The sequence below is a fragment of the Gymnogyps californianus genome, chromosome 4, assembly GCF_018139145.2.
Source record: "Gymnogyps californianus isolate 813 chromosome 4, ASM1813914v2, whole genome shotgun sequence".
Taxonomy (NCBI): domain Eukaryota; kingdom Metazoa; phylum Chordata; class Aves; order Accipitriformes; family Cathartidae; genus Gymnogyps; species Gymnogyps californianus.
The window spans coordinates 11,718,167-11,744,702 of NC_059474.1; the positions used below are offsets into that span (position 1 = coordinate 11,718,167).

Here is a 26,536-nt window from a genome sequence, read left to right on the forward strand (position 1 = left end):
TCAAGATAAGGACACCAATTACTGTCATAGGCAAAACAGACTTGACTTGGGGAAGATTAATTTAATTTATTGCCAATTAAAAATAGAGTAGGATAGTGAGAAAGACAAACCAAACCAAAACCACCTTCCCCCCACCCTCCTTCTTCCCAGGCTCAGCTTCACTCCTGACTCTTCTACCTCCTCCACCCTGAGCAGCGCAGGGCGATGGGGAATGGGGGTTGTGGTCAGTCCGTAACACTTCATCTCTGGTGCTCCTTCTCCTCATGTTGTTCCCTTGCTCCAGCGTGGGGTCCTTCCCATGGGGTACAGTCCATCAGGAACAGACTGCTCCAGTGTGGGTCCCCATGGTCCTGCCAGAAAACTTGATCCTGCGTGGACTCCTCTCCACGGGCCACAGGTCCTGCCAGGAGCTGTTCCTGCCCAGGCTCTCCAGGGGGTCACAGCTTCCTTCAGGACATATGCACCTGCTCCAACATGGGGTTCTCCATGGGCTGCAGGTGGATATCTGCTCCATCATGGTCCTCCATGGGCTGCAGGGGGACAGCCTGCCTCACCATGGTCTTCACCACGGGCTGCAGGGGAATCTCTGCTGCGGCGCCTGGAGCACCTCCTCCCCCTCCTTCTTCACTGACCTTGGTGTCTGCTGTTTCTCTCACATATTCTTACTCCTCTCTCTCACAGCTGCTGCGCATTTTTCTACCCTTTCTTAAATATGTTATCACAAAGGCACTACCAGCATTGTTTTATTGCAAACGATTAGGAATAGCATTAAAATTAGGGAAGAGAGTTGCAGATGAGAAGCAGGAGCAGGAGCACTCCCCTGTGGAGCTGAACTACCCCTCTTCGAAGCCAACGACGTAAAGGAGTCCCCTGAGCGTGGGGCAGCCACTGCCCTGCATGGGTAATGCGGTGCAGACCCTGGCTTATCTGCTTGGGCTCGGCAGCGGAAGAAAGCAAGAGGCAAAACTAATTTGGGATGTTCACATGATGCGGTGTGAAAGGGTCGTGATGGTTGCCTTGCTACAGAGGGCAGCGCTGTGCGTGCCAAGCAGCAAAGCTCAAATAGCTACAGCTCATCACTGGCTGTAAGTTAGAACACAAAGCCTTCAAAGTTAGGCGGAGATTTCCCGCCTTTACTTATTGAACTTCTGGGCCAATAGTTACAATTTTGTTCTTAAAGTTTCTTGTACATTTATCCCTTAAACTGTTCAAGGTTTAATTTCTAATTATTGCAACACTGCTGGTATTTTTATACATGTAGCTGTAGGATAAATGGTGGTACCCAGCATATACTGCATAGCCTGTATTACATTGAATAGTCTGAGGCTGCTCAGACTATGAGCAGTTAATGAGAAATTAACAGCTTTTGCATTATGGCAGGAAAAAAACTTTCCTTAAAACAGTAAAACAAACCAAATACTGTAATTTAGGACTTTTATCTGATTATTCAAAATAACAGTTACTAAAGACGTAGAAAAGAAGAACAAGCCTGTTTTTCACACACTAAATCACAGTTCCTAAAAGGGAAGGAATAGAAATTAGAAAGATCTTCCTCAAAATGTAACTAGATGCAAGCTGTAAAATGAAGTTTCCATCCTGCAGGAAACTGATATTTCAGAACTGTGCTTCTGTATGAATCATGAAAAGCTAAATATCCTGACTTCATCAGAAAGGAATTTTCCACTGCCTCTTTCTTGTCAATTTCATTGAATTACTATTTTTTAAACAAAAAAAATCCTAAAAATGCTTAATCAGATCCAGTGTAGAGCAATGCCAGGACTAATTGCAAGAAAATAAAGAACATGTATCTTGTGGCAGAAAGAGAAAACTGAAAGGGCTGCACGTGCATTACATTACTGAGTGCACAAAAATCTTTAAATTCCATTTTGAAAGAAGGAAATTAAAAACAATATCAGCATCCACTATCACTATTCTTTTAACTCTATTGTTAGAAGTTGATATAACCCCTTAGAGAAATATTTAACTTCTAAATCTTTTCTCCCACCATTTAAAATACTCCCTGACAACAAAGATTAGTTACAGATGTATACTGATGATTTCGTTGTTGTTGTTCTTGCCTGCTTTTGACGTTAGGACCTACATACTGAAATTATAGGTGTATTTCAAAGATATATATGTAAATTTATAAAAATATTTTAAAAATGCTACATCCCTTTCCATAATCCAGTTCCACACAGACACTGCAGTAGCAAGCACTTGCCAAAAACTCCTGTATGTATAAAATTATTTATTTGCCTGTTCAGTGATATGACCACACTTTGCTAGCTGGCCTTATGCACTATTAACATCTCCAAACGGGATGGGAAAGTGGTGTTATGCCTCCAAGCTCTGCCCATAAAGGCAATTTGGGTCAGTCCTGGTATTACAGTGAGATGCTTACTGACGATGTGCTGCAGAGGTGCTCAGCCTCTTTCCTTATACCACCATGGCCACACCAACACCAGTGCTGCTGTAGTAGTGTGACACTGGTGGCCCCTGGGAGCCAGGAGGAGCTGCCAAACTGGGGAGAAATCCCCCATTCATCACACACTCATTTAAGCAGACCTGGAGCCAGAAACAACATGGCCACCAAAAAGCCCCTGCAGAGAAGCCCTTCTTCTGGTGTCCCCCTGTGCGTGATGGGTGGTTGGAAGCAGCACACCTCCTCGCAGATGTCTGGCTGCCCCACCAAGGAAGCCGACGTGAAACCCTTTGGCAGCACAACTTGAGGCTACACAACGTCAGAAAAGAGAAACGTCAAACGGGATCTCTCCTCTGACATGCTGTGAAGACAAAGACAGCAGGGGAAGTATACTGCAACATCCCCATCCACTCCTTTTACATTGTGGTAGCTTCAAAGACAAATCTTACACAGCAAAGGAAGACAGCGTGAGAGTGCCTCTGACAGGAGCTTTGTAAAAAGGCGTATCAGCTTCAGCTCACATTTCTATCCAAGCCACCTGAACGGCTCCGTTCCCTGTTGTACCTCATCTCCTGAAGGCTGAATCTTCAGTGCTTTGCTGCTGTGGGGGGGATGCCCACCCATCACAGGGATCTCCCAGTCTGTCTGCAGGCATCACTGCAGAGACATACAGTCTTGTCTCACTTTGACGGCTGCTTTTGTAACCGCTAAAGACATCTCTGGCTTGTTTTTGAATTGCAGTGCAATACTAGATTGATGGACACAAAGAAATGGCACTGGCTTGGCAAACTGCTCGACAGCTGGTTTGCAGGACTTCAAAACAGACTGCAATATTGTTTTGGAGTGCTTCACTTTAGCTGCTAAACTGAGACATGAAAAGGAGAAGAACTGTATAAACACTATGAAAAATGGTAGCAGAAAGAGCTTCTATTAGTCAGTGATTTTGACACTTAAAGTTTTGTTTTCAGGCAGTTAGCTTAAGATACCTTTCTCTTCTTTTCTATCTTTAGGAAAATAAAGATGCTCCTTCCTATACGTGGGTGGCCCAAGACCGGAACATCATTGTGTTACAGGAGACGAAGATGCCAACAGCTGCAAACTTTTCTGCCTTTGTTTATTATTGTTGTTTTTGATCTAAAAAGTTTTTATGAATGGAACAAAGAGACCCAAATCTTCTTTGGTATAATTCACGCACACAGCTTGTGATTTATCTCCTGATATATTTTGTATGTGTCCTTGACTTTTTTCTGCCATATGAATGAAAGAGAAATTGCACGTATGGCATAAGCAGACCTTTCTCCTTGCTCTTTATGCAACAACCTGCAATGTTGTTAGTTAGATTTGCACGCTTTCACTTATTGGGAAGGTTCATTGATGGCAGAGCGATGAGGTCTGGACAGTTGGCAGGTCAGAACATTTATTAATGTGATTGCTTTGTGCAGAAAAATTTTGGCTCCATGGTAGAGAAGATCCCCTCTGAAACGAATGTGGAGACTAGGAAATTAATTATTAAGGAGGATGTTACAAAAACATACATCAATACTGTTCAATATGTGGTTGGAAGGTAATTGAAAAAAATTATGTAGACTCTGACTTAAAAGGAGAGGGAGTCTCATGAACACACACTATAATTCCTGACAGCACTGTCTGGCTGCTGAACATGTCACCCTCCAAAGTAGCACTGGAAAAAGGCCAAGCCCAGTCTGTAAGGCATGGTTTAAGCATGATGAAGACTGCCAGGGAACTTTGGTTGGTTTTCACTTCTTTCCTGTGTTACTTGTACTTCAGCTGTAGGAGGGCATGTTTCACTGAAGCATTTCAATCTCTCTTCCTATTCAGAAAGTATTTAGTATGCTCCTAACTTTATGTTCCATTAACCTCTGCACATGAGCATCTTCCAGAGAGGTGCATGAGAGAGCTGATCACTGTGTTCATTTTCATGTGTTAATTACAGAGCTGCCTACAGCTGCTTAAATTTCGTCACCTCTTACAATCCTTTTAACCATATTATAGTTGCGGGGTGGGTTGTTTTGTTTGGTTTTGTTTTTTAAACAAAACTATCTGATATTGAATACACATTCCTTGATTGAAATAAATATTGAAGAAGATTTATGTAATCCAGCCCAGGATACAAATTCAAGCCAATACTTTCCCAGATAAATGTAGAACTGAATCTATATTAATCTCAAATAAAAATGGAAAAGTGATACTAATTTTGGTTGCATTGTTATTTGGCTGGTTTTGACCAATTCTTTTCTTTCTTTCTTCCTTTCTTCCTTTCTTCCTTTCTTCCTTTCTCTTTCTGTCTTTCTCTCTTTCTTTCTCTCTTTCTCTCTTTCTCTCTTTCTTTCTCTTTTTCTCTCTTTCCCTCAAAGCACCAATAAAGATGTCCTAAATCTAATCTAAACTCAAATGGATTTTTGAGAGCCACCCAGGGAATTCTGGCAGTCTTTTCCACCTCCAAGGAACTGAAAACTGAAGATTTTATCCTACAAAAACTTGAAGCAGTTTCAGAAGACTGAGGTATACCTTTTCCCAAGACCCTTATAGTTGCTTCAATGCAGTTCAATACATCCCATCTATACAGACTGTTGTGTGTGAACTAGCAGAAGTCTGATATTAACTTTCTCTCTGCTGGACTTTTTTGTGGATGAGGTAGAGAGACACAGGGAGGCTACTCTTGCTCTATCATACCAATTTCACATTAGTGGTATAGTAGTATAGAATGCTAGTTTTTCAAACTCTTTCAAACATAACACATCTTTACAATCATCTTCCCAGAAAATCATCTTTCCCAAGTCTTGACTGCTATCTGCTATTTCAACTCGGGACTCCAGGAAAGAAGTGGATTTTCTGCACAGTCATTCTGTTTTGCATTTCAGCAGGCTTGGGTTTACTGTGATTACTTGAAAAAATTCTAAATAGCCCTGTGAGAATTTAGGAAATACTTATAGAAAACATCTTTCTAAGTGTGCAATACATTATGTGCATAAAAAGAGCAGCCAATAGCCAAAAATTTGGCATATTGTTCTGATTTTGTTAGCTTTACCACTGTTTTCACAGGATGGCGGCTTTGAAAAAAATGACCACAGAAAACAGTAGTAATACCTATTACTGGAAATAAAGTCTGGAGGTGTATCTCTTGCTCGCTTATCTTTGGCATATTTAGGATTCAGAGTTTCTTTAACTTGGCAAGCCTGGGCAAGGAACACTTATCCATGTGCATGCAGTACATTCACTCCCATATAATTACTTTTTGTTAATGTTATGAAATGGTTTTCTTTCATTTTTACGTAGTGTCCAGACCTGCAGACATTCAAGCACATGAATAACAGACTCCTCACTTCAGTCAGATTGCAACTGCGAATAAGGTACTTAGGCATGTGCAGCATCTGGTTGCAGAATTAAGATCATTCATCTCTTGGGTCTTCTCAGGCAATTATAGTATGAGGTATGTGCACATGGACTATAGGATTCATGCAATGTGGGCTTCTTTACCTAAGATGAGCAAAAAAGGTTTTGGAAATCAAAGGGCTATCCAGACAGCTAATCCAGCAGCTCCTGCAGCAAGTACATCAGCTCCAAACAATCACCCTCTTCACACACTACGGCATTTAGATGAAGAAATACTGTCAGTATATAGAGTTCATTAACCAGTTCAAGCCAAAAGGAAGTGTGAGCCTGTGTGTTTTATCAAAATTAAGGATTTTTTTTTAATTACCCTAAAAAAACATTACATCTGATATCTGAGAGAGGACAGCATCTTGCAAGACTGCTATTCACCTAGCTTTACCCAACTATCTTGAAAAGAAGTTCATGATTTCTTTGGTGCCTACAAGTTTCACTAACAAGTATGTACACTCAAAACAGTGCATGATGATAACAATCTTAGTGTAATATGTCACATTTTAACCTAAATTCCTCACAAATTATCTCATGTATTTTTCTGCATCATAGGATGTGGGTATTTCTTGCAGTATTTTGCTGAAATAGTTTAAAAATCTATTTGCTTAACAGAGTAAAAACGGTTCAAATTATATTAACATTTAAACATCATAAAGACTGGATATTCAGACTCGTTGGAACAGACTTTACTTTCCAAACATTTTTCTTGATTTAATGGGCCTACTCATGATGCAAGAGATTTCAAAGGAGGAAGGCTGTAAACATTTAACACTTTTAATCCATATGTCTTCAAAGGATAACTTCTGAAACTTTACTTGGGAAAATATGTTATTATTGATACTGACCTGCCTATGAGCAGCCCATCCTACTGAACATGTTACTTATTCGGATGCAGATTTACTTCCAAATTCCTAATTCCTAATGATTTTCCTTTTCTGTCTGAAATCAATGCTAATATCACATAATGGATTTTAAAAAAATCACTGTGAGCTGTATTAGAAGAGTTAATGAACTGAACTTAATATGCTAAAATAATGTAAAAAGAGGAAAGAAAAGAGTCTTCTGAATGTTTCTGAAAGTTCTTTTTAGTATACAGTCATTGATGTGTTAAGATATGTACGAAAATGCACTAAATGATCAGGAATGTTTTCCTGCAGGTACTTAGAACCTAATAAATAATGAATGTGATGATTAACTACATGGGCAGAAGTACAGAGCATTACCAAGAAAAAAACTGCATAAAACCTGGCCTTGGAATGGGTTTGCACCATTGTTTTTAATATATAAAAACACTTGAACATACTCAGTTGTGTGTGAAGAGAGAAGAGGTAAGCGCACTTGAATTATTGTATTTGCAAATGAAACAGATTTAAATATTGCCAAGAGCAGTGAGGGCATCTGGAGTCGGGTGGAAGGGCAGCAGAGCGAGGTGAGCAGAGCACCGTGACGCCCTTCAGTGCCGCTTGAGCAGCCACAGAGGTTTGTGCAGGTCTAGAGAGCTGAAGTAAGACCACCACCAGGGCTTCTCCCTGCCCGGCGGTGACCCCCCTCGAGCCTCGGGCTGCCCATGTTGGGCGTGAGGGTCAAAAAGTTCCAGCGGATCATATGGGTCATACACGTCTTCCATCGACCGGCGGAGGAGCTTGTTGGGCCAAGCCTCAATAGGTCGCAATACAAAGTCGACTCGCCCAGCCCGTTTCATCTTGGCAGGAAGGGTGACCCTCTTCATCACCCGGCTGTATCCCGCTGCTTGGGCGCTGATTATGTACGTCCCCGGAGGCAGGAGTCGCCAGTAGTCTCCATCAGCAGCTTAGGAAAGGTAAAGGCACAACAAAACTGCGCTTAGTTTTTAGTCTTGCATCCTTTATAGTTACGTACTCACATACATGTGCATGCACAGATAGCACAAGCATTTAGGGGGCAGGTTTTGAAAGGATCTCAGATTTTGATTCAGATTTTGAAAAAAGTTCAGATGCAAATTCTTGAATAACAAAAAGAGACTCCACCTGTGAAAATCTGGCCTTTGGGAGCTAATGGAGTAAAATTCACATACAAAATGTCAGTAACTGCTGTGCCTGTATCACAGGGAAGGGAAGCTTTCCTTCATGCTGCTTTCCCAGGGGTACAAGGAATAACTCCAAAGAAATCAAATTAATTTAAAACTATGTGAAATTTAAGGAGGTGAAAGCAGAATCCAGGCTGCAATATATATATATATATATATATATATAACATGTCTACGGAGCTAAGAAATCTCTGCTTTTATTATATTACATTCAATTACTTTGCAGATATTATAGCACATAAGACTATGGAGTTGGAGCTGCAGCTGGTATAAATAGCCATTAGTGTAAAATGGGTGTAAATTTCCTCCAGCTGAAGGTTAGAGCCTGCAGGCAAAAGCAAGGAGTTTTAAAACAGAATATTTATTCTTCATTTTATATTTCCTTCATTTTGAATGGTAAGTTTCTTAGCTCAGTTAATGTTGCATTAATGCTATTTTCTCATGGAATTTCTCAGTCTTTTTTAACACTGAAATTAAAAGACCTTTTAATCATATCACATTCTTAACCCCACCTAACTCAAGAACAAATACTCCTTTTTCCTTCAATGTAAACACATTTTTTATTTAATTCTTAATTCTTTAAAGGTCCACTGCCAATGGAAAGCCATTGTCTGGGAAGAAGTTTGAAAAAGACCCTAATTCATGCCAGAGTCTCCCACCAGCCTCAAGAATCTGCATCATCTCCACTATTGTATCCCCTCTAATGTTAGTTTTTCTGAAAGCTGGAAAGCATCCACTAAATTATAAACCATTCTGGCTTTCTGAATTGATTCAACAACTATCATTAGAGCAAAATGTTGCCATTCATGTCTTCTATTTTGCACTCCTATGGCCTACCCTGTTCTCACTGAAATCAATAATAAAAGGAGAGCATTGATTTCAGTGAGAGCCTAAAAGCTCAGAACTTTATGACTGTGAAAATTAACAGTTGCATATGCCTCAACACATGTTTACCAGCTGACGGCAGGTATAAGGTGAACATAATTCAACATTCTATTTTTTTGCATTTGATATAACTATTGTCCAAAAATTGCATATACTTATGCTTTTCCACATGAACAAAAAAAAGGTTGTGGGCCCTTCAATCACTGCAGTTATTCCAGTTGTTAAAGTCAGTGTGGATCCTACTCTAACGTCTACACCTCATGCCCACAATATTTCAACTAACTTATTCTATCAGGGCTCCGCACCTCCCCATGCTGAGGTACAGCCCCTGAACAGGGCTATTGCCATATTCCCCTAAACTTGAAACATAAAGGTGGATTTCTGAATCTCATTGAAGACACATTGGCTTTGATGGACAGCAGACAGTTCCAGGTGGAAGTTTTAATGGCAAGGACTATGTCAACCCAGAGACACAACAGACTCAACAGCCACTTTGACATGTCTTCTCTCTTGTTATTCTAGAAACAAACCCACAGCTGAGCCTTCAATTCTCCATTAAGGTGCCATTTCTATCAAATACGACAAGACTTTTGCAGGTTAAGCTCTCAGTGCTTTCACCCTGCCCCAGGAAAAAGCTCAAACTAAAAATATTACCTGTGGTGATATCATGCTGGATGCCCCTGACTGAGATACGAGCATTTTTTATTGGGTTGCCAAACTTATCAGACACAATTCCTTTTATCCCCCGATGAACCTGGCAAAGCAAAGCAAAGTTAGATGGGAGTTATTTATTACAGTACCACCTCCTCTTCTTCTACAAGGAAACCCCTGTAGAGAAGAAACAACTTTCAAGAGGTTCAACCCATTATAGAGGCTCTCGGGTGCTAATGCCCCTTCAGATCATGTCCTCTATTTTGGGAGCTCCAAGGGGACTGAGGGAAAGGGATAACTGAACAAGAGCTATTTTGGGCTAGGTATGTGGCTCTGCGTTGAGCGACCCTTCTCTGCACAGATCACTGGCACCTCATGATCTAACCACAGTATTTAAAGACTGTTTCTGAATGTTTGCCCTAGACCCAGAACCACAAAGAAATGAAAAGTTAAGGCTTTAAAAAACAATCTGATGCTCTATACACAATGAGAAGGCATCACTTTAGCTACTTAGGACTCATCATCGCTCTGCTGCCTACACTTCACTACATGTCAGAATGTCACGATAGCAGTGTGTATAATATCCTTTTTCCCTTCTCTACAAGCACAGAACCGAGCTGCTTGAGCTGATGAGAAACGTGCTTGGTGACAAACTAAAGAGCGATGTGAATTCTGTCGTACAAGGAGGTGCACAAACAGCTCACTATATTTGAAGTTCAAGAAAAAAACAAAACAGGAAAAAATCCAAGTATTTAAACATTAAACCTCTTAAGGTTCTTTTTTTCCAACCTTCCGAAATGAAAACATTTTCTATTGGAAATTCTATATGACCTTTTTAAATGAAAAGAAATTCCATTTCGATTTTTCCCCTGAACTGCTATGATCAACTTGAGCTGTTCTTCACTTCCCCCCCTCCTTCTTTCTCTTCCTCTTATTTTTGCCTCGCCATTATCCTTTGTCACAAAAGAATAGGAAAAAGAACAAAGCACCAAAATGATGGAAAAAATATATTTGCTTTTCTGTTGGAATATAGAGATGTTTAAAAATAAACATTAAAATATCCAACTTTACAGTAATTCTTAATACAAAGCTGGAAAAAAAGAGTCTAGTCTAGTGACAGCAGTTTTTATTTAAGGTGAGGCTGTATTGTCACTGCTCTTGTTAAACAGCCATTCCGTACTGAGTGGAGCTATTCACTGGAGGGTTTAGGAACAACTCAGTATAAGGACTTGAACACTGTCCCTTAAGAACTATTAAGATGAAGCACTGCAATTTCCTTTTCAGCATGGACTTGAGGATTTATCATATGGATAGTGGGTAAATCTGGTCAGAAGAGTCATCTCAGACCCAAATTTAATTTACAGTGTAGACATACTCAAAGTAGTATGACCTCATCCGACTTCAATAATAATTTTGCAATTACACCATGATGGGAAAAAAATGACAAAATTGAAATTTCTGTAACAATGTTGATTTGTTTTGCTTTAGTAAATATACTATTTTTCATTTTGCCTCAAGTCTGTGCCACATAAGTTTGGGACAGTGTCTTGATATCACTTCTGACGGGGAGAAGAGATCAGCGTTTATGAAAATGAATTTTACTTCTGCATGTTAAGCCAAGTAGATTTGTACACACACCAAACAGCCTGGTATATATCAGAATAGGAAAAGTTCGAATTGGTTATGGCAGACTTAATCCTTATCGGGAGTAATTCAGTCATCCTTATCTACAAAGTTGTTTGCTTGCTGTCCTGCATTTACTCAAAAAGCTTTTCCGGCACAGACTTCTACAGTATCTCACACTATAAAAATCTTTACATCTTGAAGACTTCAATTGCAATATATATGGATTTAACCCAGCTCCATTTGGATTCACTAAAACTCATTTTCATCAGACAGCTGTAAAATGAAATGAGTTTGGTGGTCTGTACTGTAGACTTTATTGAATGATAATACTTACCACAAGTAGCAAGAGGTTGCTTAGAAAGGCCATAAAAACACTCCTAACAATTTTAAATTACTGCATACTCTATCAAAATAACGCATGACAGAAAGCTAATCTACTAATGGCTGAAAGATGAGCAACTTCTGTTTCTGTGTTCACTTACTTATTGTCAGTGAGGTATTTGTTTTTGCTGAGCTTAAACTTATTATTAAAAATGACTTTTAAATGGCATGTTTTAATGCTCACAGACATACAGTTGTTCCTTTAGAAGATCAGGCTTCAGATCTTTTTTAACTACTTTCATAAAGAAATCAAGCTGAAAAGTGTGGAAACGGCATTTCTAGCAAGATACTTAGAACGTCCTCATTTTAGCTGAATCTAAATCTCCTGCTGCCGTGTAGTAGAGTTTGGACCACAAACACGGAATACAGAAAGGAAAAAGTTCCAGGAAGCTCTCTGGAAAGCAGATCTTGTTGGTTTATTCTTCAAGAGAAAGGTTGCTTCATATTTTTCTGAATATGTGGTTTTCTCTAGCATTAAATTTTGGACAGTTGATTTATAATGTTGCACAAAGTATTTACAGACAATTCCCTTTTTCACTGTTTTCAAGGCCTTTACAGTCCTCAATCTCCATCCTTCCTGCAATATAGGCAAAATATTATCTGTGTGTCCTGCTAGACAAACTGAGGCACCAGGGCCCCTGGTGGAGTGTGATGATTGATTCGGTGCTATCTCGATAACTAACTAGGGAAACAGTAAAGAAACGAATATTGACAAAGAATGAAGAAGAAAAACGGTAAGCACAAAGGTCTGTAAAAGAAGAGCTGTACCATTTCCATGTAACTCAGAAGGGCATCTCTGTTTTCATGCCAAATTGTAAACAGTTCTTCCTCCAAAGGAAACTTTTCACATCCTACCTCCACGGTAACTTCAAAGCAATTTGTGTGAAGGTAATTAAAATCTGCCATACCTAGAGTTTTAAAAAGAAGCAGGAGAGATCATGAACAAGCCATATAACTCTTAACCGGAGCTTTGCTGTTGCAGTCAGCTGAATGCAGTCCCTGTGGGTGTGGATTAATATATTGTAAAGTGTTCATGGCCAATATATAAAAAGTATTCAACAAATTCAGAATTCTACAACTCGTTTCAACTACGAATTAACTAATGACAATGACATTTCTTTCAGGCGAAAAAGCATAATTTTAAATTATTATTCACCTGACCAAGAAGCAGCGATAGAGAGATAAGGATTGGTTAATCACGGTAATTGGATAATCGGCTGTATCAGAGGTGATTGCCAAGGGTCACCAGCAAAGAGATGACCTTTTGCCATTAGTATGTTCAAAACTGTTTCTGTACAAAAGACATTGGATATAATTTTCAGAAGAATGTAAGCCGAAGTTATTTAAACCTAATTCTCACTCATGCCCCAAAGCTTTCTAAATGCCTAGTTTCAACATAATTATTTGGGGATCCAGCTGAGTCCTATTTGAAAACACAACTGAAACACTGCTGAAAATTTATGAACACTGATACTTCATCCATGCCAGTATTTCAGGAATCCTGAAGAAAACTAAATACTATTATTGGGGAAATCACATTAGCAATCTAAGCACAAATTAATGGGATGCTTGTTTCTGTTGTAGTTTTCCCTGAAAAAGAGTGAGTTTAAACAGACTGAAAAAGCAGCACTTGCACAGTCTGCAAGATGGATTCAAATTCATGCTGCTAAAGAATGAGAGCATAGCATTAAGCATTTATTTTTACATTTCAGATTCAAAAACTAGAATGATATTATATGCCATAACAAATTTGACCCTTGTATAACTTGTTATCCTTCCTCAGGTCATATCAGGGCTGAATACATCCCATGGTACCTGAATATAAATGTTACCAACATACATTTTGCTACTTAAATCCCTTACAAGTTACGTTTTGCAGGAGTCTGACCTAAAGCAAACTGAAATGAATAAAATTATTTCTTTCAAACCCTTGTGTCTCATAAAGGTCATATAGAGGTTTTACCTCACTTGATATGATGGTAAAGTGGTTTTACCTCCAGTGAAGCTGTACCACTCAGCACCATTTATAATACCTCCACGTTTTACAAAATTTCCTCCGCAACGAAGTTCGGATCGGTCCGAGATGACTGGATGTGCATCTGCGTAGGCTTTAGCCAGCATTTTAAACATCTGTAACAAAAGGGTTTGAAACACATTTGCTTTTACAAACTGTAAGCACTGTCATTGCTGCTAGTAACTACTGCTGTTGTGAGCCCAGACAATGAGCACCCTGCATCCTCAAGGCTGATGGAGGGGGTGAACCTCCATGCAAGGATATTCTGCCAGGAAGTTTTCACTTGTCTTCTTCTCCAAGGTCCTTCTCTGCAATCCAATGCATTTAGCCAAAGACAACATTAAATACCAGTGGATTTTGTGATACTTGGCTTCAACCTATCATCTGGGGCAGGAGTAGAGAGCTTGTTTGGTTGTACTACAAGTCACAGGTTTTAAAGCTGAAATTAGCTCTCCCCATCATGTTTTAGCTCTTGCTATTTTTACCCTTCCTAAAATACCTACACCAGCCTCAGCCCAACCAGATCTTTGCATTGGCTGCTGCTGTTTAAAATAGACAGTGTCAATTTGCTTTGCACTTATCACTCACACAGGACAACCTGTCAGTTTGATCTCCATGACAGTTGCTTCTTTGTGGGGCAGCAACCATTCCTAAAAAGTGAAGGATAGGATGTGGTGATGGAGGATGTCACCACTGATTTCCTAAGAGTGCTGATACTGATAAAGAGCAGAGGAGTCACCACCCAGAAAGGAAAAGTGACAGGCACATGTAGTGAAGACAGAAGAAACAGCAGTGACCTGCAGAAACCACTTCTTTAAGTCATGTTCCTGCCATTTTTCTCCAATGTTTAGTCCAACTTTGTACAGAAATTCCCTGTCTCCTTTTTGTTTATTTGAACCTCGTCTACAAAAGCTATAATTTCAGATTTCAACATTGAAATGAATTATTAAATTATTTATTATTATTAATATTATTAATAAGAACAATTATTTAAAATTATCATTTAAATATTAAAATATTTTAATTTATTTTTAATATTTAATAAAATATTTTTAATTTATTTATTTAATGAAATAGTAAAGTATTAAAATAATTATTAAATAATTAATTAACAATTAATTATTATTAATTATTAAATTAACAATTATTAAATGCTACTAGATCCTACTACTCAGCATCATGAGTTTCATTGCATATTGCTTAAGACAACGTGTGCAACAAGTTGAGCGGCTAAAATCCTATTTTTAGAAGCGATCCTAAAACTTTGTCCTTGATGTTGTCATCAAGGATAGCACACAACTTTGATCTAATATTTACGGATGTTTCTAACAATCACAAAGCTGAGCCAATTATGGGATCAGGTAGGTGACCAAGGAAAGGTGGAAAGAGGGTGTTATGTAAGTGTAAAGACAATTTACCAAAATACTTCTGATGACCAGGCACTAAAAATCCTGACTTAACATAAAATGCTTTTGCATCTCCCTTGAGTTTCTATGTGTCTAGGTATTGCTCAGCCCAGACAATTAAGTCTCCTTCAAAGTTCTGCTGGAAAGAAATTAAGTACGTGAAGAAGAACTTTCACTGCCAACAGTTTGGGGCCAGGCCCAATATCTTTAATTTCTACAAGAATTTGGGTCCCATTTCTGAACCTTCTGTGGAAGATACTTGCTAAAAGTTTAGAAGGTGCCTATGTGACTTAGGAGTATGTTCCTTACCTTTCCCAAAGACATCTGCAGATGTTTTATTTCCAGTGACCAAGTCTTTCTTCTCTTGTTTCACAACAAAAGGCATAAGGCTTTTGCCTGGCCACTAGTGCAAGTGAACGAAGATGGGTGGTGGTGAGAAGAGAAAGTGAGAAATCCAAGATCAAGTGAACTTGATTTAAAAAAAAAAGTTAAAGTCTTTTAAAAAAAAGTTAAAATGTGCTCGGATAGCAATACATTTATTATCACTTAGCAGCTAATGTATGACTAGTCATGGACCTCAAAAAAACTTAGACATTTAGGTGTAATACAGTGGAACAAAAAGGGAAAAACCACAGAGGAATCCTTGTGACTTTGGAAGTGTAATGCTTTGTTTGGTAAAATGAGGTCAGTGCTGTTACCTCAGCCAGCACTTTTACCTTGGCCAGCACTTTTACCCCACTGACTGTCACAGGTTGGGTTTTCCAGGGGTAGGGAAGGGAGTGTTTCCATTCACCAAAGGGAGTGAACTTGACTTGGTGTGCACCTCTCTGCTCTGGTGAGCACAGGCATCAATGCAGCTTCTTGTGTAACACAAAGCAACAAGAGCCTGCTAAAAACAGCCATCTCCACAAGATCCAAAAAATGGGAAAGTTCTGGATGAGGTGGGCTGAAACAGATGCAAGAATGTGAGTGTAAGGACATGGTCCAGCTTTGAGACTCCTTGGTCTCAGCAGGTACCAGCCAGGCTGTGATGCAGGCTAAAGAGTCTTGAAATCTGCAGTGTCTTGGAGCAGGTGCCAAGAGGATCCTCATGCTACCGCACATACACCGTGCGGGACACAGGGAGGTGGCAGCACCCAGATGCATTTTCAAACAGGGCAATGCGGTTTGAATATACGTCGCAGAATTTGACTTTTTAATTTCTGGCACTGCACCATTTCCCCCTGGGCTGCAGCCAAGGGTGCAAACTTGCCTCGTTTCCCCTTGCACAGCAAATTCAACAGGTCAGAGGTCAGAACAAGGGTTATGGCTAATGTATGGCAGCTAAAACAAGCTGCTATATTTCAGGATGCACGTTCCCCGGCAGCAGCAGCTGCAGATGACACCACTTAAATGCAGGTCACTTCACAGGTAGAGGTTTTATAACTTTCTGGGCAAAATTTAAAGTGATATTGATGGTGTTGTTAAGGTTCCTGTGCTGACTCATTTGAAAAATTGGTTTTAATTGAGGACATCCCCAGCCCTCCCCTGTATGTTTTAAGCTTCCAAGTTTGCAGCTAACTTCCCAGGCTTTGCAGCCACTGACTATGCAGCTGTGACCGGCGTGAGGTCCTCTGTCTTACAGTGTCGCAAACCAGGGATGCCATTAGGGCTTGCCCAGCTGTGCACTGCGTTGGGATGGAGCACCTTGTCCGTGTGACTGCATCGTTTCACTCAAAATGCACATCCTGTCCCTGACTGGAGATGATGGACGGACTGCTGTCCTTCCATCCCACAGGTGAACTGCTTGATAAGGCACACGCTGCCATATTCCTCCACCATCTACGTGTAAATCAGGATACCCATATCCCAGGCAATGGGATATAAGTGCACAGCTTTATGATTTCCCCTAGTCCTCACCAAGAGCTTCTGTAGCTTTCATTACCACCCATCAGATATTTCTTACATGGGCTGTGCAGTGCCTGGTTTATTTTACTGCCAAATCATTGTCATACACGCATAGTCAGTAAGTATCATACAGCTCAGAAGAAATGGATTGATATAGAAGATGTTTAATAGTCATAAATATTTAAATATTTAACACGTGCTGGTGAGAACTGTCACTTTAGAAGAAGTCAGCCCAGAGATATGTTCAAAGGTAACGGATGCTTCAAGTCAAAGATCAACTTCTGACTATTTTCAACTGCTGTTCATTATATAAAGAACACTTTTTCTTAAGAGGCCAGGGACATTTTTAACATACACTAGAAGGCTGAAAAACTAGCTGTTCTCCTAGTAGGCATGTCAGCAATGAATACTAGATTGAGGAAACCTAAAGGGAAATAGGAAAGATGGCAAAAAATTTCACAGAAGATTTACAGTGAGTCCCAAATGGGGAACTTTCCAGGGACGAGAGGGGAAAACCATTCCCGTTCATCTGACCTGGAATAAATGTTACAAGGCTGCCACCATATGGCAGCCAGCCTTTTTTTTTTCCTACAGATTTCAACAGAAAATAACACTGCTGGTCAGGCTTGTTCCTTTTCTTCTGGAAATCAGTGGTAAAAATATCACAGTCTACACCCTTTAAATAGTAAAAGCTTGGCTTTTCCTAACCTGTGCCTTGTGAAACCATGTTTGGCCTCACAAAACATGGGTAAATCTTTACAGATCAAGCTGATAACGTGTAAATGATCCTATACTTTAAAGCACATTAAATAAGTGTATAAATCATATTATATATGTATATATACATGCATTATATATAAATACGTGATTTATTACATATTTAATACATACATGCATATATGTACACACATGTATACAATCTAAATAAATGAAAGTTTGTTACTTGTTAAAAGAAAAAGTTTCTATAGTTCCACACATGGAAACCATACCGATATGCTCACCCTGAAAAAACAATATTACCTTCTCATCAGGTGTAGGGGAGAACATTTTTTCTTCCATAGGATGCCTTGAATAGTCGTAAGGATAGGTCACGACCAGCTCACCCCCATGGAGGCTAGCAGAGAGCACGAACGGGATAGACCTCAACCACTTCATGACTGCTTTTGTCTCAGGGGCCACCTGAAATCCAGGAGGAAAAAAAAAGCTGTGAGTAGTCATGCAGCTCTGAAGGGATTTGATCCTGGGCAAGATGAAGCCCAGTGGAGAAGGGAGTGTATCAGAAAGGAGAATGCTGAGGCTCTTTGGTGCTTCCATCCCAAAGGTTAATGGGGGAAGAGTGTCACTTTGCTCCAGGGAACAGATGAGACACACTGTTCACTGTGGAAAAACTGAAAAAAAAGAAAGAGAAACTTTGACAGAAGAATAACTTTTTATTACAGTGACATTTTCAGCAGCTGAAAGTGATGATGGCAGCATTTTAGGCTTGAAAAATTGTGGTGTTGTACCACTACTTGCAAACCAAACTCCTTATCTAATTTCATTTCTGAATTAACAGGATTGACTTTGGATGGATAAACTGGAATACAAGGATCAATTTGTAATTCTCAGCACTTGTTGGAAATACATTGTCTCATTTGCTACCCTTTGGTCCAGGTTCATCCGCAAATAAATGAAAACTAATGTATATAAAGCACAGCAAAGACTGCAGTTTACCTGCAGTGAACTGCTGAAGATAAATCACAAAATCTGTCTTTCTGACAAAATCTGTCTTTCTGACAGTCCATGCTCGGTAATAGTGGCCAAGGGAATGGACACTGGACTCCCAAAGATGCTCAGGCATCCATCTCCCCCGGCATGCAGGAGGCTCCTTCACCCCCTTTTTCTGAGGAGTAATTTCACGGACCTGCTCCGGTGTTAGTTAATTTTTAGGGGTAACAGTGTCATCTGGTGGCCGGTCCCTGCAAGCCCAGACACACGCCAGTGCCCTTGGAGGAGGTGAGGTTCTTTGCCTTGCAGCTTGTGAAGTTACCAGGGGAAAAGTGGGGGAGGGCAGAGGCTGCTAAGCCGGACTGCTTTGCACAAGTGCAGATATGCAGGGTTTAAAAAGATGAGCAAGATCTGTTACGATGGATTTAGTCCAGCATCTATATAGGGCTGCTGACATTGCATGTCACCCTTTCCTTTGATTCCATCAGCCGTTAGAAAATCATCCAGCCAGGATCCTAGAGTGGCTAATGACTAGTAACTGAATTAAGTCAGCAATGTGCAGGAAAAAAACACAAAACAAACAAACAACCAAAAACCAACCAAACCAACCGACCAAAAACCCTGAAGACCTATACATTAGGGTTGCAATAATAGTAATTCCTGTTTTCTTTGGATCAGTTCCTATTCTGTATTGGTAAATCCCAGCTTTGGGTATGCAGTGGGTAGCACAAACTTAGGTGTGGAGCAGAGAAAAACACTGTGAAGCAAAGGTGCACCATGGAGGTATTACAGCTCCCAGCAGTGAGGTAGAAAGCAAAGGGTCTCTGGAAAAAGCCATGTCTAAATACAGTTTTACCTGGAACGATTTAAGAAGATATCACCCTGCCCAGTCCTGACATAGGCAGGAGGCCACCTCCCTTCAGATGCCACTGAGTCCTCCTAGTTTTTGGGTTTCCTTAAAATGCCATTCTGTAGTCGCTGAGCTGAACTAGTGCCTCCAGCCACTGCAGCTGTGCTATTTGAAAAGGCTGTACCATGTACTTGGGAAGAAACAGGAACCTGAGGGTTCCCACTGCTGTAAGGTGAATCATTAAATCAGTAGTTTGTGGTTAGCGTATGGACACAAGTCAGATTGTGCCACTTGTCCTCAGCAGAAACAGGCCAGGTCCATTTTATCTCTCAACCTAGTGGTAGCCTCTGAATCTCTGTGTCACAACCCTTTCAACCTTGGTATTACAAAGAGGCAACTTAAATGTAAGATGAGATGTAACAGGTAAAGTCTGACCAACTCAGGAACACACAGAATGCACTTCGTACACCAGAAACCTAACCAAGGTTTTTTGCATAATTAGGAAGATTAGACACAGAGTTCCCAGGAAGGGCATGACCTGAAAAACATTTTTAAAAAGGCAAATAAAGGGCACTCTGAAAGGAAAGGACAAATGCTCTGCACTTTTTGCAGTCTCACACACCCACTCACACAACACAGAGATGGGAGAAGAAAATAGCCCACCAGGCTTCGTGACAGGGAACCCGGCAGTGTCCAAAGAACGCTACCAGCAGCGGTCAAAGTATTTGCTTTTCTGGTCTTTGTACAGTGCCCTGGGATGGTCTGATAATGACCTTTATCTCAAGGGAATTTGGGACTGAACCAGCCACTCTCACCTGAACCCTGAAAGTGCTTTGTTCATCCTTTGAGCCCATCTCTTCTGAAGAGCAGAAGACCCCAGGTGGCTTGTAAGGGGCTGCGAGCAGCACTGCCTGCCTCATGGATCCCTGTTTGGGGGTTCAGAGGGTGGCTGAGGACCTGGTACCAAGACCTCACCCTCCAAGCCCTGCAGCACCAGCCCTCCCCCGGAGGATGCTGCCCCAAAATCTCAGCGGCTCCCCGCCCTGCCTGCAGCTGCCCCAGCTCCCGCTGCCCAGCCAGAGAGGGCATGCCTGACGCCCGAAGCAGCCCTGCTTTCAAACAGCAGTCTCGGGCCTCGATAAGAAGATTAATTTGCTTCTGCAATTCAGTGGGCAAGGGTGAAACGCACAGTTTTATTTAGACAGCTCCTGAATTCAGTCCCTCCCCCTGATTAGCCAACTTGCTTGCTAGATACCTGCAGAAGCCACAAGACACTGCTGTGTCACAGAGCCAACGTCTTATCGAAGCAAATGTTGTGGAAAATCAGGGGTTTCAATGTCACTATTTTTATCCTAATAGCATTTCAGTGACATCATGTACAGTGATTAAGGCTTTGAAATGTGCACATCCTGGTTCAGCTCCACCGGATGATAGCAGATGCTATCATCTGTGTCACTCTGCCCTTTGACTATTCATAGACTTTTCCTTTAATGTGGGTTTTGTGGGTTTTGATTTTTTTTTCACCAGGACTCTTGCCTTTTAGTCAGAGGAGATCAGTTTTAAAGTATCCATCTCACAAGAACAATTTGGGGCACAATTAGAAAACAGCTAAGCACAGTGAATGGCCACTACCCTTTTTAAACCTGAATCTCATTTCTGTTGATTATACTGCAATTAGTCACTGTCTCCATGGCTTTCAAAGATTTCTTTTTTCTCTTTTAGAAGCAACCAGACTCATTTTCCTAAAGACTATGCCAGCCTCCACTGGCACAGACTTCCAAATTCTGTTTGAATCAAGCCAATTTAACTGACTTCATTTCAGATGAAGCCTGAAGTCTCTCAGTCTGAGCCCTCAGACCACTTATTACAATAATTCATAATAGTGGGGAACAAAACGTGCTGTACAACAAAGGTTACGGGGAGGCAGGAGCTCTCCTGAGTTTATGGGGTTGGCTGGGAGCTCACTTTCCATTTTCTGATCTTTACACAATGCTCTGCAATACTCAGATAATTACTTTAATAAGGCAGGTAATAAACACTATTAAGTAAATGAAAGCTGAGAGGCTGGTGTTGAAACATCCAATCTAATGCTTTTGCATGCACAAAGCCAACTACTGTAAGAGCCATGGGTTCACCTGCCTGACAAAATTGAAGCTCATTATGGGAGAGCTGATTTGGCTGTCCTGTGATACCACCGGCGGAGGAGAGGGAGGTGAGGCTGCGAGACTGCTTACTGCCACGTTTCTGAACCATGTGAAACTGCAGTCGGCAAGGAGATTTTGTGGTGCCATCCAGGTCACAGGCAAATTGTTTCCCTCATTTGTTCTGCAAAGCACATGGATTTGGAGATGCTTTGGGTATTGTTTATGTCAGGACCCACTTTGGGGTCAGGAGAGCATCTAGAGGTTCCCTGAGGTTTGGTGCTCTGAGGAATGAGTCATTGGACCACCACCTTATTTGAACTTCTTCTTCAAAAATAAGAAGAGGTTTGCGGGAGAAGGGATGTATTTATAACCCCGGGTCTGCACCCAGTGAGGCAGAGCTCAGACAGAGGGTGGTTGTGTGCCAAGGCTTCCTGGTCCCTTGTCTGTGGTGACAGACACCCCGGGGTGACCAGCACGCTGCAGCTGGGGCAGAGCTGGCCGCAGCAGTGGGGGTAACTGTGGGAGAAATGTCAGGCTGTCTCCGTCCAGCCCTCTATAAGCTACTACGATGTTACACAGCATCATGGTTGTGAAAATGACTTCTGCAAGTGGCTGCCTGCCACTGACCATCCCGAAGACCATCAGAAGGACTAGGGCAGAAGTAGGACTTGGGGAGGGAGTGAGGAGGTTGGAGCCAGAAAATCCAGAGAGTCACGGGGACTCTGGGCTGCACAGTGTGAGACAAGCTCACTGCTTGCACCAGGCACTGGCACAAAGAGGGGTCAAAGCCATGTTTGTCCTTCCTCAGTGGTGTTTGGGTCTTCAACCCTGCACCTCTGGACGCAGAGAGAGTGAGCACATGGCTGGTGGGAGATCTCCATCCTTTCCTTCATACCTCGAAGTCTGCTGTGCAGCCACTATGTCCAGTCCGAAAGGGCAAAAGCAGCTTTCCTGGATACCTCCATGGAAAACCAAAGGCATCTTCAATGACTTTTTTAGGCATGCCAGGCACTCCTGTAGCCTGTCTGCAGGGGACAATACAGCCCATGAAAGAGCTCCCAGGAGACTGGCACCCTCACTACTGATTCTGCAAAGGGCCATGCAAAGAAAGGACTCTGTCTGGTAAGTGGGATGTTGCAGACACAATTTGACTCATCAGCCTTATCTTTGTGGAAAGGCTGGTGGCAGTGCTTGGTGGCTGAGCTATACAACCTTGGCAAGAACTGAAGTAAGTGGCTGCGAGTTCATGTTTCTAAGACAGGGAATCTCCCTGTAAGTATCTCCCCCAGGAAAGAACATACATTGATGTGGGTCAAAAAGCCTGGCATGTAACAGACCTGCAATTGCGTGGAATGGCCAACCTTGACAAAGTTGAGAGCAAGACAACACTTGCTCTCAAATCAGGAACCCAGTGAGAAGCTGTGACCAAGAGAGATGGGCTCTGCCAGAGGGTCTGAAATAGCACAGTGACTACCAGTAAGCTAGAAACATATATATATGTTTGCAATGACTGTTTTTTTATTATATATTTTTGATTTAGCATGTTCTTCTGAGTAAACATTACTTTACGTTACAAAAGCTGGCAGGTTCCTGACTAACTGAATAATCTTGTTTTGCCCTATGGGAACAGGATGACAGATACTGAACTAAAGTGAGCCATCTTCAGAGAATTGCTGTGAAACACGGGCATCACCAGCCAAAGTCCTGGCTTTAGAGGATGAGGAAGAGGGTTTCCTAAAAAGAGAACAGGGATGGCTCCAAGCCTCAGTCCTACATGGGAAGGCAAACCTGCTAGGAGACCAGGTAAGACTCTGTAGTACATCCAGCTCAGAGCTCACATCTGCAGTGCTCAGGTCCCCTCTGCAAATAACGTGGTTTCACAGGAGGTATCTGTAAGGCTGGGCCAAATCCTGCTCCTGAAATTCTTCATATTCATTCATACACCATTCATTTGTTGAAGAAAACTTTCAGTTTGATATCTACACATGGTTCTTAGACGTACAGCTGTGAAAACTACTATACACAAGTGGGGTGAATCAAAACTATTATCTCTCTAGACTTTTCTCCTAAAATTTCTTTTTTTCCCAGCTGTTTTCATTTGACCTCAGGCTCTGCTCCACATGCTCTCAACCCTTCCTTCCCATCAGAGGCTCTCTACTCTACTTGTATTTACCAGCTCACTGTTATCTGTCATTATTCAGTCAAAAGTTGGAAACTATTAAGCTTGTGACCTTATACTCATGTAGAAATCTAGTGACATGAGCTGGGATCTGTAAGATTACATGCACAAAACAGAATAAACTTCTTGAGTTTAGTTATGTCAAAAATCAATGGTCTAATACAGTGTGCATTACTGAGCTTCTCACAGCCGTACATCTTCATATATACATTATCCTGAGGAAGTGAGGTGCTTTTATCCAGATTTCACTACTGTGAAATGGGGTACCAAAACACTGGGGCAGCATCAGAGATGCTTTTGCGATTTAGACCTGCCCTCATATGAGGTCACCTGCAGCAGAGTAGAAAACTGAACTATGGTCTCTCAAATCTTTTCCTAATACACCAGCTGCTGAAACAACCCTGTTGCTCACCTGTCTGAGGCTTTGTGCTAGCAATAAAAATTGAGTTAGAATAAAACGAGTTTAAAAACAGAAGAAAAGCAGAGCTCCCAATATCAGAACTACAGATCTGGCTTCCTGTGTTTCTTCTTTCAAGGGGAACTAAGTTCCACTGCGAGTTGCTAGTGTTGGGGGCTGCTGGGCTGCCAGTGACACAGGTAGGACTGAGCTTTGCACTCCTGGACATCACATAACATGAAGCTGAGTGATGATGAGTGCGAGGCCCTGCAGTGCTGCCTCCATCCTGCTCCCCAGGACTGAAGGCAGCAGTAACTCTCCCTTCCAGCACCACTGCAGCTTGGCAGGCTGTTTCCATTGCTCCAGCTGGTTACAGTCATTTATAAACATCCTTTTTGTGGAAGCTGATGCCACACAACTTCACACGAAACCTTCGTATCTTTTCCAAGGCAGAAACCACTACTGCATCAAAACTGTCAGAGCTTAGTGCAATGAAAGCCAAATCCATAAAGTCTTTAACATGCTACCACAGTTTAAATCACTAATGATGAATCATTACACACTTGTGACCTCCTCCTAACAGTCATTATTCTTAATCTAAAATAGCAAAATCCAAATTATCCACAAATTTTCCCAATGATTTGTGACACCTGCCTCTTTGGCCAGACCTACACCATGATTTTTCATGCCAATTCTGAGCCTGTCCAGTTTAGTCCTACTTATAAAATCTGATTACCAGAGAATAACTTCAGACGAAGCAATCTCAGTTTCTTAATTCCTGAGTTGCTCTGTAGTATAAGTGATTTATAAAATCTGTAATTCATACCTTACCCCACCAGTAAGATTGTGGAATGGGGATGTGGTCAAGGCGGGCCCCACGAATCCCAGCTCTTCTGTAAGCCTCAGATGTCAAATCAGGGAAATTTCTGTTCAGGTCCAAGTTCTGAGCTGTCTGTCGTCCAATGATCCATCCATTGTAACCAGCTCCCTAATTTGCAACATAGAAGCCAATCTCAGAATAACTTCCTGTCTCAAAATATCACTTTGTGGAAATTGTTTAAAATGCCATTTTAATCAAGGGGAAGTTTTAAAAGAAGTAAACTGAAAATGTCTATACTGTTAAAAAACCACACTTATTAATAATTTTTTATCCCCATGAACACTAACGCGCTAGCTAGCATGCAGGAAGTATTTCACTCACCAGTGATGTGACTCATGAGAGGACAAGGGGTAATGGCTTTAAACTGAAAGAGGGTAGATTTAGATTAGATATTAGGAAGAAATTCTTCACTGTGAGGGTGGTGAGACACTGGAATAGGTTGCCCAGAGAACTTCTGGATGCCCCCTCCCTGGAAGTGTTCAAGGCCAGGTTGGACGGGGCTTTGAGCAACCTGGTCTAGTGGAAGGTGTCCCTGCCCATGGCAGGGGGGTTGGAACTAGATGATCTTTAAGGTCCTTTCCAACCCAAACCATTCTATGATTCTATGATTCTATGATTCTATGATTCTTATTCATCACAGAGGAGCATGCAGAGTGGGTTAGAGGAGGAGAAAAAGAAAATACAGCTGACGCTCCAAGACAGGATCAGGCAGAATGCAATAACCCCAGACTCATACAACAGATGGAGCTCACCACATGAGCAACGCAGAAAAAGAAAGGTCCCATTTTCATGCTAATGGTGCTGGTGATAAAAGTCAGGTGAAAAGAAGAAGAATGTCAGGTAACATGTAATAGAAGTTTTGCTTTCATAGGTCTCCTTCAGACACCAGCTGATCTCTGAAAACTGCCATCCATTATGAAAGTGTGACAGTACAGAAAATATTCACTTTTTATTATACCTGCTCTTCTAAAAGAGGAAGAACATCTATTCCACAGTATTAAACTACATTTCCTTATAAAATAATTTAACAGTCATTACAGTGAGTCAGTGTGCATTTTGTTCTAGAACCGATAGCAGAGAGTACTAAATGTGTGAAAAAGTAACACAGTCATTCCCACGTCATCGCGTGCAGGCAGCAAACATGACAAACACAGCTCTGATTTCCTCTTAGCTCTGTTCACATCATCTTTGGAAAGCAACCTACCATCAAACCAGCCAGGGATTCTGGCTGCCGATTATTAACACTCCCTTCCCATATGTGACACTACCCTCCCAGTTTGTCCTTTCCCATGGGGAATTTTAGAAACATGAAGCCCTGAACATTTCCTTATAAAAAGTCTTTTACCTCTTCTGCAGCCAGTTCATACCCATCAGGGTTGAGTGAAGGTAGGAGATGAATTCTGGTATTATTAATCAAGGTCTGGATGCGAGGGTTCCCGAGAAGATATTCCGAACACAGATACTGTGCAAGGTATATTAGCAGTTCTTTCCCCACAACTTCATTTCCATGCATATTGCCAATGTACTTAAATTCTGGCTTGACTGTGGAATATGAAGTAATGAGATGCTTTAATTTCATCATACCTGGATGGGTTCCAAAAGCAGAGCAACCCAAATAGCTTACTGATGAGTCAGAA

The 26,536-nt window shown here is 41.3% G+C and overlaps 1 protein-coding gene across 1 annotated transcript in view; it reads right to left on the reverse strand.

The window, feature by feature from the left end:
* Nucleotides 1–7,084: 7,084 nt before the first annotated feature.
* The window catches only part of CPZ (carboxypeptidase Z), a 36,690-nt gene continuing 17,238 nt past the window's right edge, over nucleotides 7,085–26,536 (reverse strand). The window contains exons 5-11 of the mRNA XM_050896590.1: nucleotides 26,245–26,441; nucleotides 24,846–25,007; nucleotides 17,763–17,921; nucleotides 13,430–13,565; nucleotides 12,204–12,343; nucleotides 9,432–9,531; nucleotides 7,085–7,636 (exon numbers count right to left, since the gene is read on the reverse strand). Coding sequence (XP_050752547.1) covers nucleotides 7,281–7,636; nucleotides 9,432–9,531; nucleotides 12,204–12,343; nucleotides 13,430–13,565; nucleotides 17,763–17,921; nucleotides 24,846–25,007; nucleotides 26,245–26,441 — 1,250 coding nt within the window. The 3' untranslated portion in view covers nucleotides 7,085–7,280. The remainder of the gene's footprint in view (nucleotides 7,637–9,431; nucleotides 9,532–12,203; nucleotides 12,344–13,429; nucleotides 13,566–17,762; nucleotides 17,922–24,845; nucleotides 25,008–26,244; nucleotides 26,442–26,536) is intronic.